The 15,761-nt window shown below is 33.9% G+C and overlaps 2 protein-coding genes across 4 annotated transcripts; one reads left to right on the forward strand and one right to left on the reverse strand.

The window, feature by feature from the left end:
• Positions 1–4,713: 4,713 nt before the first annotated feature.
• On the reverse strand, positions 4,714–10,063 carry LOC104098959 (trihelix transcription factor ASR3-like). 2 transcript variants are annotated; one of them, XM_009605818.4, is made up of 3 exons: positions 9,811–10,063; positions 7,036–9,545; positions 4,714–5,482 (listed from the first exon to the last, which is right to left on the reverse strand). In XM_009605818.4, the coding sequence occupies exons 2-3, from the start codon at positions 7,654–7,656 to the stop codon at positions 5,117–5,119; spliced, it is 987 nt and encodes a 328-aa protein (XP_009604113.1). In that variant the 5' UTR covers positions 7,657–9,545; positions 9,811–10,063; the 3' UTR covers positions 4,714–5,116. The 2 variants fall into 2 exon arrangements, with proteins under 2 accessions (XP_009604113.1, XP_009604126.1); XM_009605831.4 differs by having other exon boundaries at positions 4,714–5,439; positions 7,032–9,545.
• A 1,554-nt stretch (positions 10,064–11,617) lies between these two features.
• Positions 11,618–14,829, forward strand: LOC104098939 (senescence-associated carboxylesterase 101-like). 2 transcript variants are annotated; one of them, XM_009605799.4, is made up of 4 exons: positions 11,618–11,761; positions 11,841–12,210; positions 12,914–13,486; positions 13,860–14,829. In XM_009605799.4, exons 1-4 carry the CDS (start codon positions 11,751–11,753, stop codon positions 14,655–14,657), a joined length of 1,752 nt encoding a protein of 583 aa, XP_009604094.1. In that variant the 5' UTR covers positions 11,618–11,750; the 3' UTR covers positions 14,658–14,829. The 2 variants fall into 2 exon arrangements, with proteins under 2 accessions (XP_009604094.1, XP_009604100.1); XM_009605805.4 differs by having other exon boundaries at positions 13,863–14,829.
• Positions 14,830–15,761: the final 932 nt, after the last annotated feature.

Here is a 15,761-nt window from a genome sequence, read left to right on the forward strand (position 1 = left end):
ACTTCATATGTGTAGTGTAAATGTTAAGGACATGGCGTCCTTAACTTCATGTGTGCAGTGTAAATGTTAAGGACACCATGTCCTTAATATTTACACAACACTCATGAAGAAAGAGTAACAATATCTTTTTGTATTAATTTTAACAGAGTAGTAGCTATTTTTGCTCAAGCATTAAAAAAACTGGATAAAAACTAAATATCATGTTAAAAATGGCTATCTCACGCCATTTCTACGATAATTAGGGGAAATTTGGGGCGGGCTTGTGGAGTAACTGGGCTGGTTTTGGCCCAGTTCAGAAATGTGAAACCATAGCCCTTTTTTTCTTTTTTATCAGATTTTACAAAATTAGCCACTTTAGACTCAAATTCTAATTAAATCCAACTTTTGTATAGCTAACTTATTTATCTATTTTGCCTAATGATTGCCTAATTAACTAATTTACTAATTAATTAAACCTAAGAATGCAAAACAAAGGCAAAAGCAACTAATGCATCTTTTGTGATTTTTAGATTTTAACTATGCATTTAAGGGATGATGAAATCTTAAAAATGCAATTAAAATCCTAGAATGCCATGGAATGAAAGATAAAATATTTGTGATGATTTTTTGTGATTTTAAAGACGCTTTTAATGATGCAAAATGACTTACTCGATGCAATCAAATAAACAAACAAAATTCCTAAAATTCTACAAAAGTGATTTAAAACTATTTTGAATATTTTTTAGGAGTAATTTCATATAGGGTAAAAACTATGTGCTCACAAACCTTCCCTAACATATTCCCCATCCCCCACACACACACACACACACTCAGCCCTGTGCGAGTGACTAGCATAGGCCCTCCTACCCTACCCCCGAACCCCACCCTAAATATAAAAAAATTATTAAGAATACTTTCTTTTCATGTTATAGAATAAGTATTTTCCTTTTCATTTCAACAAAATGTGTAGTTTTTTCGTGATATAAAAAAAATATTTTCTTTCATTCAATAAAAAAAAATTCTTTTTATGATGTAGAAAAAATAATTTTATTGCAACGAAATGATATAGTAAAAATTATTCTCTTTCATTTCAACAAAATAAGTATTTTCTTTTAATGATGTAAACAAGTATTTTTTTCATTTTAACAAAATGATTGTAGAAAAAGTATTTTCTTTTTCAACCAAAAAAGAGTATTTTCTTTTTAGTTATGGAGCACAAATTTCAACGTTATTTTTGCGTAGAAAAATAAAGCAGCATATTAGTTCTTTTGAGTTTGTGTGAATTTTTAAAATAATAATTAAATTCTTAAAGAAAGTAAAGTCCTGAAAACGTTGGATATCTGGGGTGGGAAGGGGGTGGGGGCACAAGAAACATAGGGATTTGGGGGAAAAGGGGGTGAAGCATAAAAATTATTTTCCTAAAACATATTTCCTACTCTCTAATCAAACAATACAAAAAAAAAATCGTAAATTTGTTTTAACTCACCATTCAAACAAGAAAAAATAAGTGACAAAACTATTAATTTTTCTGAAGAATATATTCCAAGAAAATATTTTACTTCGTACCAAACATACTCGTATAGTCCATCCATTTTATGATGGAACTCAATTAATGGTAAGTACAAATATGAAAAGGTTTTGTCAATGGCAATAATATGAATATACCCATAGAATAACATATGATAAAATTGAAAATTTTTAGATAGTAGATGGACAAATTAAAATATTTTCCGTTTATTAAAAAGGAAAAAATATTTCAGCACATGAGCACAAGTGATAACGGAAGTACAATTTCACCTTTTTCTTATATCACATACATACGAAATTGCTTATACTTTTACTAGTAAATTAATTAAGTCACAATTAGTTTTCACATTTGGAAAACCATTTACATGTAATATACCCTCTAATATTATATCAACCACTTGCTTTGACTTGTAAGAAACTGTAATTCACCCATAACTCTAACAGTTCGATATTCAATAAGTAGCATTTTCGTTTTGAATGACAAAGGCTTGTTTTTTTAATTTTTTATTCAAAGTACTTCCCCATCTTACCTTTCCCCAAGCCGCAAAAGAGAGAGTTTGTTCTAATCAAGCGAACATAAAAGAACAGAAACCAGAACTAGAAGCTTTTAATTATGATTCACATTATTATGATTTAGATTCTAGGTAGATAACTAAAATGAAGTTGTAAATAGATAATTTAAATACAAAAAAGAAACAGCTTGATGCCCCAAGCTCTCACTACGATTGAATTTGGTGAAAGAGCCGAATTGGACTCATTACATGTAACCTTACTTTGTATTTGGCAAAATCTGTTTTCATAGCTTGAACGTCCTAATCACTCGATGATAATCTTACCCTTGCACCAAGAATTACTTTAAAATATTGAAAGGCAGTGATAGAAAAAAGTAAAGGAAAACAGACTGACTGACAACAACCCAGTCTAATTCCATAAGTGGAGTGTGGGGAGGGTAGGATGTACGCAGCATTGCCCTTACCCTGAAAGGGCAGAGAGATTGTTTCTGATAGACTCTCGGCTAAATAAAAGATGGAAGAAGCACCGATAGCAAGTAATAGCAAGATAATACATTTAGAAAGCTAAAACCAAGATAGCACTAGAGACTATGAAAGAAGTACTGATATCAAGTAACAACAATACAAGGTATGCAATAATAACAAACTAAGAGAGTACCGGTGGCAAGTAGTAACATTACTACAAGATATGTAATAATAGCAAACTAAGGAAAAAGGGGTATCATACTAACAATAATACTACTGAACTAATGAAGACAAAGAGAAGCGCTCGGCTACCCACTAACCTTCTACCCTAATTTTCTACCTTCACACCTCATATCAAGGGTCATGTCCTCGGTCAGCTCAAGTTGCGCCATGTCCCGCCTGATCACCTCTCCCCAAGACTTCTTTGGCCTAACTCTACCCTTCCTTTTATCCCCCCTCCCCCCAAGGCTTACCTCTTACATCTCCTGACTGGAGCATCTGTGCTTCTCCTTTTAATATGCCCCGACCATCTCAGCCTCGCCTCTCGCATCTTTTCCTCCATAGGGGCCACTCTCACCTTATCCCGAATAACTTCATTCCTAATTCTATCTAACTTAATATGCCTACACATCCATCTCAACATCCTCATTTCAGCTACTTTCATCTGCTAGACATGAGAGTTCTTGATTGCCCAACACTCTGCCCCATACAACATAGTCGGTCTAACCACTACCTTGTAGAACTTACCTTTAAGTCTCAACGATACATTCTTATCGCACAAGACACCGGAAGCAAGCCTCCATTTCATCTACTCCAATACGATGTATGACATCCACATCAATCTCCCCTTCATTCTGAATTATAGACCCATGGTACTCGAAACTCTCTCTCCTGGAAATGACTTGCGCATCAAGCCTCACATCTCCGTCCGCTTCCTGGGTAACACCGATGAACTTGCACTCCAAGTATTCTGTCTTTATCCTGCTCAACTTGAAATCCTTAAACTCAAGAGTATGTCTCTAGACCTTCAATCTCTTGTTAACACCACCTCGCGTCTCATCAATCAGGACTACGTCATCTGCAAATAACATGCACCAAGGCATCCCCCTTGAATGTGTCGCGTCAATGGGTCCATTGCCAAGGAAAACAAAAACGGGCTAGGTGTTGATCCCTGATGCAATCCCATCTCAATCGAGAAGTATTCAGAGTCTCCTCTTACTGTTCTACTACGTGTTTTAGTTCCATCATATAAGTCTCAGATCACTCTAATACACACTACAGACAGACATATGGATAATATACTATGATATCCACATAGTAACTTACCCTTATAAGTTATAACTATGATATCATACTTTTTTCTCTATCATGTTAACTTATATTTATTATTTTACAATTGTTAGAATACTGTAACTTATATAAGTAATTATTTATATTTAGAGAAATGGTTAGACAAAGTGATATCTCAGTCCCTAACAAATGAAGAAAAAAATGCTGGAATAATAACACATTGCAGCTCTTTTCCATGTCTCGCTAAAGGAAAGAAGAAAAAGATAAAAATAAAGTGTAGGATTTATGTCAGAAAAGTTCAAAAAGGCTTACATATATAGCCAATAATAACCCTTTCAGTCCTGTGATGGGAAAGGGAAAGCCCAACCTTTCCATCACCTACAGCCTTTCACAAAGACTGACACCAATAATAGCACATAAATGGCCATTTTGCAATGCTAGTCAAGACCATCACAGAGATCATTGACTGGAAGGTACCTTTGACCAGTCCTTTTGCCATGCCCTACACATGTTTGCTCAGAACTTTTTAGTCAGTCTTTCCCAGTGCTCTATTTTTCTCTCACATTTCTGAAATGTGTAGAAAATAACACTAACTTGTGTACAAAAACGAGTAAGCACAGTAGCTCTTGGGACACAGTTCATCTTAATTAGTATATTTATTCATCTCTGGTGCTAACTCATAATGTTAGATCAATTCTAAAAAATACATACTACATAATACCTAATTTGACAAAAAAATTATAAATTCATGTACCCCTAACATGGTGGCTTCACCTATCAATTTGTTTGTATACATTTTGAATATCCTACTGGATATATGCTATCTCCCACACTCTTTAATAGTGAACCAAATTTAAATTATTTTTTTAACAAAAAAAAAGTAACTATCATGCAAAATTAGAGATTGTGAGGAGTTCAATTTAACCAAAGGGAAGTGTACAAAAGAAATGGCTTAAATTCCATTCAATAAATTAATAATGTTACAATCGGCCCTTCAACCTGGAATTATATGAGAGGATATATAGTATGAAACGACAAGCATAATTCAGGTGAAATACTATCCACAAGATTAGCAAAGATACAATAATAACAACAGCAAGTGAGGTATGAAAAGAGTAGTGCGTACGCAGACCTAACAATTACCTTGAAAAAAAAAGATTATTTCCGATAGACCCAGAAAGAAGATTAGCAAAGATACATGATAACAATAATCAAATATTCATCAGCATTGTACAATCAATTGGAATTTAATAATTATAGTCTTTCCAATTATACCTTTTAATATTTTTCTAAAGTACCTTTTTACCAAATGAGTAAGAAGAATGAGAATATAGCTACATAATTTAGGGAGCTGATTGGTTCTTGTTACCAGCCAAAGCAAGGATGGAATTAGCAAGTTTATTGATAGAATCCACAAGTCCATTGATGCCTTCTCTATTGATCTCAGCTTTTGACTCCTCAATTTTCAGCCTTCTCTCATGTAAGCTTAAGAGTTCTCTGTGCCTTTTCTCTTCTCTCTCTTCACAAGACTGAATGGCTTCTGCTATAATGACAGCACTCTTTGAGATAGCAGAGCCAACTTCTTGTGATGAGTTGTTAATGTTACCTTTTGCTGTGCCACTGCTGGTTCCTTCACCACTCATTCTTCTTTTCTTTGCTGGTGAATCTGAATGCAGATCACTTGTATCAGGATCTGAGCAATCACACGTCTCCAACATATAAACATATCATAAACGAAACTCCATTAATATAATATACTATAGTATATATTGGATAAATGAAATGTCACTATAAGAATCTTGAGTGATTGAAATAGTCAAAACTGTCAATGTCTTACTCGATTGATGTGTTAGATTGAAATAAATGCTAATATAAGATTCATTTACAGCAAGCATTAAAACGTCCCTATCCCCCTCTCTTACCAAAAGGGAAACATACAGGGAGAGAGAGAAGAAAAAAAAGATAAAAAATTTAAAGAGGCATTCAACAATGGTTTTATAGGCAGTGCAAGAACAGTTGAAGTGGATGAAATTAATCTTGAAAACTCGATTGAATAATAAGCTACTCTATATTTCAAGAAAGCAAACAAATAACTTGTCTTTGGAAAGTGCTAAGAAATATTGCTCAATAGCATGAAAATATGTTGTTAAAGTATAGGAAGAAGGATACAATAATGTCCAAACAATTATGGGAAAACCTCAAGCAAATTAAAATCAAGATTCAAAATGCAACATAGAGGATGTTTGGATTGGCTTAAAAGCTGGTCAAATGCTTAAAAGCACTTTTTAGTTTGATTTGGTATTTTGCAAACACCAAAAGTGCTTAAAAGCATTTGACTTTTAAGCCAAAATAAGTCAAACGTAATAAGGTGGGCATCCAACTTATTATCCTAACAACTTTTTTTGTTTGACCAAATAATTTACTCTTTTGTCCCTTATACTTTATATAATACTGCTTTCTTCTTTCCTCCGCCTTTAATCCATATATGTCATCTCTATCTTTCTTCTTTATATTTCATCACTACGATTTCTTATGATATTGCTTATGATATCTTGTGCCTTATGAAGACGTTCATAATGTGTCTCCGTTAAACCTAGAACATGTTGTCAAATTTCTATCACGTAAATTATTATTTAATTTCTTTGCATCGAGTCGTCGATTATTATTTCTACGAAGGCACTCCGCCGATTCATTTTTGTTTCCATCTTGGTTATTATCAAGGAGAGATGCTTTTTAGTAAGAAATCGGCGTAATGCCATCTTACTTTTTACTTACAAAATTCAATCAAATTGTTAATTATTACTATATGTTATTTTGATAAATAATTTTTATTTATTAAATTGAGTAGACACATAAATTAACTGTATTTAAATCAATATAAAATTAAATTTTTTGTTTTGGGTTAATTGTTCGAATGCCCATTTAAGTCATTTTAACAGAAAATGTATTTATAAGACTTTTTTTATAAACAAGTAATGCTTATTCTTAAAATTGGCTCCACTACTTAAAAGCCATGCTTTAAAAGCTAAGTACTTTTTTTCAGCTAATCCAAACGGGGGAGCAAAAGAACTTTCTCTCAACCAAAGTCAAATAATACAGGTTACTACTTTGCCAAAGTGAATTTTACATCCAAGTCATGGGGTTCAGAAACAGTAAAGCAAATGAGAGTGGACTTTAAGTAGTAGTACTAGCTAGTTAAATAGCGAGCATTTACAATGTTTTGTACTAATGAATAAAAAAAGTTGGAGATAAGAGTACCTACTGTGGGAAAAGGATATTGACCAGTGTAAGCAACATCAGATAGTTGAGGAGCTGCTGTTTGTGCTACTACTGCTGTTGTTGGTGGTGGTAATGGTGGTGGAGGAAGTGGCAAAGCTGTAATTTGAGGTTGAGTAGATTGTTGTTGCAATGTAGGAAGCAAAGAAGCAGGCAACATTTTTTGGCCTTTTCTGTCCACAATTTCAACTAATGCCTCATAAATCTCAGGCAACATATTAGTAGGCAGGCTTTTTTCTTTTCTTTCATTCTTCTCAATCTTCCAATAAGATGTTATTTCTTCTCCAACTTCAGCTGCTTTCTTAGCCTCTCTTCTTTCATATTCCCTAACTTTCTTGAAATCTCTCATGAGATTATCCCATTTGTCATTACACTGATTTTGGCTCCTCAAACAAGAATTTCTCCAACAATAGTCCTCTACCCATTTCCATCTTAGCTCTGTTGGTTTTCCCCTTTCATTAATATCCCCTTGCCTTCTGTTTCTCCTTTCATCGTCCATTTTTTTCGCTTCTATAAGTACCATAGTTTCTTGTACTGTCCAATTCCCTTTCCTATAGTCCCTCAACATGCTACTCCCGCCTTGATCACCTACCAAGATGTTATCCATGCAAAATAACAGCAAAAAGAAATCAAGTTTAATTTAGGCAAAAAGAATTGAAAAGGGTATTTTTTGTTTAGCTTGTTTTGCAGTATATTTGACAAGAGGTATGGTATTTGGGGTATATGATATGATAATGGTTTATGTATGATTTTGAAATTTGGAAATGGAAATGATACGAAGTAGTGAAGAGCAATCTCTTTCTTCTTTTCTTACTTCATATTTAACTATCTTTATTATAGCTATCTTCCTCTAGCTCCAAATCTTCAAAAAACTTAAATTGAAAATTAGTATAAGTTTCAAACCCAAGAGGCCAAGACTAAGTAATTCAAGCAATTATATATGCCCATAAAGTTGCATAGGATCTTATGAGAAAATAGGTGATAGAGGGGGGTTAATCTAAGAGATTGGGAGGGGCTTGGAAGGAGAGACTAATTAATGGAGAAAGAGAGAGGATAACTAATAAGTAATGAAGAAAGTGTGTTCATTATAAGAAAAGGCCAAAGAAATCCATTCAAACTGACATATCCAAAAAAATTCACTCAGCGAGGGGGGGGGGGGGGGAGTGTGGTGGACTGTGGAGTGGGGTATAGGGGGTTCCGTGTGGTCTGCGTGGGTCGGGGGTGGGGACTAGGAAGAAGGATTCAGGGGCTAACTAGTCATTTGTTGCATGTAATTTGATGAGCATAAACACATACGTCACACGTGGTTAAGCCAACAACTAGCCATAATAACACCAGGAATTCTTTGCAGATTTTCGATGGGAGTAATTCATAATTCATAAAAAGGAAAAAAAGGCTAAAAGTACTCATTCGTTTCATTTTATGCACAAGCCGATCCAGAATTTTAAAAAAATAAATATATTATTATAAAGAGTTGAATTTTTTATTTAAATTTAATAGGTATATAAAAATTTACAATGACCAAACGAGAATAGGATAGGAATTTCAATGTGTTGATATGAGAATTTTAAATGAACAAACAAAATAAAATAATAATAATAAAATACAAGAGGAACTAGACATGCCCACAAACTTGAGTTTGAAACCGTGAGCTCAATTTTATATATATATATATATATATATAAAAGAAAAAATAACAAGATAGACACGGAATTTGAACCCTCAATTTTACTTGTAAAAGTGAATTCAACAATCATTGTCTCGCAGGACTCTTTAAACCTACGCACATAGTTCATATGCCTCATGCTCCTCCACATAGATGCACCACTAATTTCATGGAACACTATTACTAATTGGAAGGCTAGAATGTTTTTTTTTTTGACTATCATTTTTCAAGTACTATATTTTAAATTATTAATTATTGAAATATATTATTTTTAAATATATTAATTTTATTTCAAAAAATTAAAATATTGTCTAAATACACATCAAAGTTTTTTGTAATTTAAATTTTATACGCGAACATGCCGCATAAAGTGAAATAAAGAAAGTATTATTCATTAAAAGGTTAAATGTGTGAGTAATTTCGTAGTCTATATGTTGGGAAAATAAAACGTAAATCGAAGTTTCGAAATCTTTGTTCTTAGTTATATCACTCTGTATGGTTGGAAATATACTCTAGAGTCAATTGCAAGAGATATGATAGGGACATTTTTCTAATTAACAATCATGATATTATAAATTGAAACAAGCTCTCAATCCAATTACAAAAGATATAGGATAGGTATATTTTGCAAACAATCATATTTGTAGTTTTATGAATATCAACAAATGCATCCTTCATCCCATAATGTGCCATGGATTTCTATAATTCCTTATTGGATCAACCCAGTGGATCATGGCAGAGGCGGCCCAAATGATCCTGGAGGCCCGTAAAAGCCCATTGGGCCCCTAAAACAATCTTGCAGTAACCAGCAACAGCAGAAGAAGCTCAGGCTGTACAATTTTAAACATGCAAAACATTAAGTTAAGTTCAATAACAATAAGCTTAACCATCAATAATTTGATGGTGAGTAATATTTAAACATTCAAGAAACACAAGCTTATAGAAAAACACCCAAATAAAAACAAAGCAAAACCAAACTGTTTTCTAGTCCAAAGATTTTATTTATTTTTTCTCCTCAAAGATTCAAAAAATATTCGGAAAAACATCTAAAATTTTGAAATATAGAAGAAAACTATTGGTTCCAAAATGACTTACCAAGAACCTATAAAATCACATAAACCACCAAAGAAGCCGCAAGGTCCTGGCATTGGGGGTCCTCCGAGACCTAGAGGAGGACCCCATCCAGGCCCCGGTCCGGGTCCTGGTCCTGGCCCTGTCCCCGATCCTCCTGGTCTCATAATTTCACTTAGGCTAGATTAACCAAACCTAACCAAATCCCTTATACTAACAATCACAATGTTGGAACAGCTTTAGTTTACTTTCAATCTTGAGTTGGAACAATATATATAGGTATTAAGTTACTAAATATATACTGCTCTCATCTACCATTCTCTATTCTACTAGTCAAAAGGTAAAGCTTGACCTAATCTTCCTTTCTTCCAAGTGTGCACACTTCTAGTGCATGCAAGTATCTTAACCTGAATAAGGTTTTGCTTTTATTATTATAGAGAAGATTATGTAAACACGCGAGACTAGCAAGTAAAAGAGTGTTCAGAAGTTTTCAACAAAAATGTCGTATTGACTAATCAGCCACACACCAAAGAGAGAGTGTGAAGTCGACTTGTTTACGCATGAACAACAATTCTACTAGTATTGTTTTTTTTCATGTTTCTTTTAGCATCCTATATAAAATTCTTTAACAAAAAGAATGGTGAGAAACATTTTGCGTTAAATGTGAAATAACTCATATATAATTATGTGTGAACTTGACTAAGAAAGTAAGGACATTAAAATAAATAAATAAAAAGAATGTTAAAAATCCGAGGGACATGTTGGCCTTTTTTCTATTGACATTGGTGAAATCATTCTTGAACAAGAGACAATGATAGAGCTTAATTTTTTTGTTTTTCGGTATTTGATATTTGCATCACGGCCCGACTAATTTCGAATTCTCGTCGTGAAGTTTCATATTGGGGTAAAGCGTTCCCTAACAAAGACGACTTACCCAGAGCTCAAATCCGAGAATGATAGAGCTTACTAGGTACTACTAATGTAATGTAGAGGTCTATTTCCTCGCCTCTCCCATTCATGACACTAATTAAACCAAATGTTACATTCTGTGTTCACACTTGGGTAGCAACTCTTGAATGGTTGAAACAAGTCCACTGTCGTATAACATAAGAATAAATTCACTATCATAAAAAACTAGGAAAAAAAATATTCCAAATGTGCATAATTGTATATTTATCATATATTTTTTTCTTTCTTTTTTAAAGGAAAAGGAAAGGAAATGCTACACATGATGAAGTTATCCTCCATGCCTCAATGTAAAAGACAGAGATTTTATTAAGAGCCCGTTTGGACATAAGAAATTTTTTTTTTTTTCCCAAAAAATTCAACTTTTTTTCGAAATCAGCATTTGTTCATAAAATTTTCAATTTTCATTTGATATGCATTTTGGAAATTTTCGAAAATTTGAAAAACTCCAAAAAGTTGTTTTTCAAAATTTTCACTCAAATCTCTCACAAAACTTCAAAAACAACCCAAAATTATATTCATGTCCAAATATAACTCTAAATTTCAAATACCATTTTCAATTGAAATTTTTTTCCCCCCTATTTTAGAATTTTACAATTCTTATGTACAAACGCCCCCTAAGTGAGCTAGCTATCAACCTCGTATTTATTATGCATAATTTTGTAGTTATAATGATTCTATCACGCTATTTAATATTTCTAACATCCTCTCACACTTTGCTCCTAAAATGATAAAAAGAAAATCATATTCTTTTCATCTCATTTTATGTGATGGTTTTGAATAATTATATACGAGATTAATATTATAATTTGATATATATATTATATTAGCAATAGCTTGAAACAAATACTAAAGTAATTCCTAACTTTTTTGAATAGAATGGAATATTGGAATGTATCGCTTATCGCCATGTAAATTCAGGAATTAGTTATTGCCACGCGTTGTTGACAAAAGCTGGAATTAGAAACCCAGTTTCTGTCTGAAGCTGCTCTCCACCAATGGTGTCCCTGTAAGCAATCACCACTAGTAATTAAACTTGTCAGTATTATAGTCTTCAGATTTTTATAGATCTTCATCTTCAATTCCAGGTATAGCACTGGGCTAGAATTGGGCAATCTATTGGTAGGATCAGACCTATTAAATCATTCATGGGACGCAATTTCAAAGCTTCAAAAAGACACCCTTTTGCTGGATCAGAACCCATCTCTTCCTTTCTCTGTTAAATACCAAGTTTATGAATATCCACCAGCAAAGGGTTTTATTATTGCTTTTGTATGCTCACCCCATTCTGCTGTAAATCACTTGCAAGAAGAAGATTTTAGAGAGCTGGCTCCTTCTGATTCAATTACGTCCTTTGATTTTCTCTGTACTAAAAGTAACAGTTCCGTTTCCCTTCATAAAGCTGCTTTTACCCTTTTCGCTTCTCTTGAGAATGAGCTCTCTCTTCTCAAACAGCAGGTACACTGCCTTAAATCGTTTAAGTTTCCCTTTTTCTTACATGTATATTGAGCATTAGCCTATTTGCATTCTTGAAATTTTGAATATATATTCTCTGTGTTTCCGAAATGGAACAATTTGTTAGTCAATTAAAAATGTAATCTTGAGTTGATCATTTTATTTGTGATGTAGAGAATATACAGATTAAAGTTATTAAGGAATCATTTATAAGGTATGATTTTTATTAAGTTTGATTTTGTATGATAAGGTTATGAGGAGACAATTTAATGAGATTAGAAAGGATTGATAATTAGAGAACTGTAAATTACATAGGAAATAAACAAAAAATTATCTCGTGTTTTGGTCCATGGATCACGTTGAGAACAACTGTCACATACAATGACATACCATATAATACAGCTATCAATAGAAGATAGACAGATCACTTTTTTGAGTTTATACCCATATTAGCGTGGGGCTACATGCGCCTCAGCTTGCAAATGGGATCGCTAATATCTTCAATAGACAAGTAGCTAAAGTTTAATTATCCCTTCTTTCGTAGGAAGGACCAATAATAGTAGTAACCAAACACCAGTTATGGAGGAAAGATAATAATGATTCCCCTCCAGTTTGAATTTGCAAATGAAGTGTAAAACTGTCGGCTGGATTTTCTCTTATATGTGTAACTAATTTTGGTGTTTTTGCTTTGTTTGCTTCGATGTAGTTCACCAGCCACCAGCCTCTAATTGTAACCGGACATTGTCTGGGAGGATCTGTTGCGTCTCTATTCACTTTGTGGCTGCTTGATAGCCTTCCTAGATATGGTGTGCAGCGTCTCCTCTGCATTACTTTTGGCTCTTCACTTCTTGGTAACAATGGCTTTCAAAAGGCCATATCAGAGCGTTCCGCCTGGAGTTCGTACTTCTTACACGTGGTCTCAGACAAAGATCCAATTCCAGGTTTTCTGATCTCAGACCATAATGCCTCCGCTGCTACCTTGACTACTCCGACCTGTTACATGCCATTCGGTACCTATCTCTTCTGCTCAGAATCAGGTTTCTCTTGCTTCGAGGAACCACAATCGATTCTGGAGTTGTTGATGATAATGAGCTCAAGATGTGCTGAAAGTCAAAACCCAAACAACTGCTCTCAGGTTATTGATTATGGACATATCTTGGAACATCTAAGGAGCAAAGCTATTTGCAGGGGAATCTTAGAACTGCCTGACTCAATAGGCAATCCACTTCAAGCAGGAACCTACCTATTGCTAGAAGCAGCTGGAGTTGGAAAGTTACAGGTAAATACACTAAATTGCTAATTGTTCAAATTGTGTTGTTCCACTTTGATGGATCACGAGCCTGGGTATTAACATCCTACTGAAGTACAGTATGAATTGAGGAAAGATAAAAACAGTTTTGAGTCATTCAGGTGCATATACAAGTTGTGAAGAAAGAATTCTGTTGAAGCATTGATGAAAGAATAAGGCTATGTTTGTTAGTGGGCTAGGAAGTTGTGGACATGAAATTAACTTAAGGCAAAAAAATTGCGTTTCTTGATTAAATGGGCTATAACACTCCAGAATAGTTTATTCTTTTTTTTTGTAGTCCTCATTTTTTTTTTTTTTTTTCTGGTCTCAAAACTTTATTTTTTGCCTCTTCCTGCAACTGCAGCAGGAAAACGTTGACATGAGCTATCTTGCAATAAATATTGCGAAAAGGACAGAGGTTCAGGCTAAACACAGGCAGAATGTTTTTGATCCCTCCAAGAAACTAAGTACACTTAAAAAGTCCATGTCTTACCTTGAATGGTACATGAAGAACTCTTTGGAAGAGGCTGGGTATTATGACAAATATAAGCTCAGACGTTCCAGAAGCAGAGATGAGATTGAAAGCACAGAACAGCTTATCAAGCATCACAGAACTTTGAAACTGTTCTGGAAAAGAATGGTAGCTGAAGTAGAAAATATGCCTTGGAAAGAGGGGAGAAGTCTCCGAAAGCGTTGGCTTTATGCAGGAACAAACTACCGAAGGATGGTTGAACCACTCGACATAGCAGAGTATTATGGTAGGGGAAAGAAAGATTATATTAGTCATGGAAGATCTGAACACTACAAATTATTGGAGGAATGGTTAACTGATGAAAATTTTCATGCATACCAGAGAACTCAAGCGTCTAGTCTTACGGTTGATTCTTGCTTTTGGGCTTATGTTGAGGAAGCTGTGATTTCTTGTGAAGTGTTGAAGGATCGACAAAGCAGCGCACAAGACCAAGAATCAGCTAGAGAAAACCTGATCAAATTTGAGCAGTATGTAATGGACATGATTAATAACTTCTTGGTGTCTCCTGAGATTTTCTTGCCTCAGAGCAGCTTCATGCGGTGGTGGAAAGAATATTGCAGACTTGTAGGAAATTCATATATTTCAACCTTGATTAATTTCATGAAGGATGAATTTCGTAGATATGTTTAGCAAATTATATCAAGCAATAACTCATATGTCCCAACTTAGAAAACTAGTTAAGTACTTTTCCTTTGGTTTTCTTTAACCTGGAACTGTATAATCAAGTTGCAAAAATGACTAATTGCAGCGCAAAGTAAAATTGTAGCCTGTAATAAAAATGATTTGGCTTTTCTCCCCTTTATTTATTAACTCTTATAGAATGATATGAGCTAACATTCACCCAACCCTTTTTATGGGTTGATTTGAGTTGTGCCCATTTTAAACTAATTAGACAGATAACACTTTTTATAGTTAAAACTCCTAACTTCAATGCTACGTATGGGCAAGATTTACCTAGTCGATTGCATTTTTGCAGATACTTAACAAGCATTTTAGAGTTCCGCCTTATAAACGAACTCATCTCTGAGTTCTTTTTTAGTGAGGGACAAAGAAATAATTCTGAAACAATCTACTTAAACATTAACACTGTCCAAAAAAAGAAATGCTCATTCAGACACGTAGTTGGAACCGCAACAGCATAATGAAGATTAAGAATAGCACCAGAAAGTTTGAAAATTTTCCAGAAAGGTGGAATGAAGCTCAAAATTGAGAAGTAATTCCATAAATGGATAATTATAGAAAGTAAATGGCTGCTAGAGCAATACATTTTACTTACAGTACATATCTCATATAACTAATTTTACAGCATCACAATTACACTCGCTGGAAAATTTTGAAGCAATTAGCTTTTGAATCAAACATCAGGACCTCTGTATTTGTTGTAGCCTAGAAATCGATAGATCTCCACCACCAAATCCATCCATTACCGCTTTAGCTCCAGGAAACTCAGCTCTGGCGGTCGAACTTTTACACATCAACAAAAAGGATATTATTATTCAAAAAATATGTCCATCAACATTTATGCTAATATAACATTTAAACAGCACATTTAGAAAGTAAATTAGCTAACATGGAATTAAGTACTATTTGTTGTTATACTTGAGCAGAATACATCGGCAGCCCCTTTAACTTGTTTTCACTTTCCACTTTAACACTTATTCTTACGGTCGTTCCATTTAAACACTCCAACCAACCCTTTAGTGTGTCATCTAGACACAAAAAGCTGATATGACA

Source organism: Nicotiana tomentosiformis, chromosome 2 (genome assembly GCF_000390325.3).
Source record: "Nicotiana tomentosiformis chromosome 2, ASM39032v3, whole genome shotgun sequence".
NCBI lineage: Eukaryota > Viridiplantae > Streptophyta > Magnoliopsida > Solanales > Solanaceae > Nicotiana > Nicotiana tomentosiformis.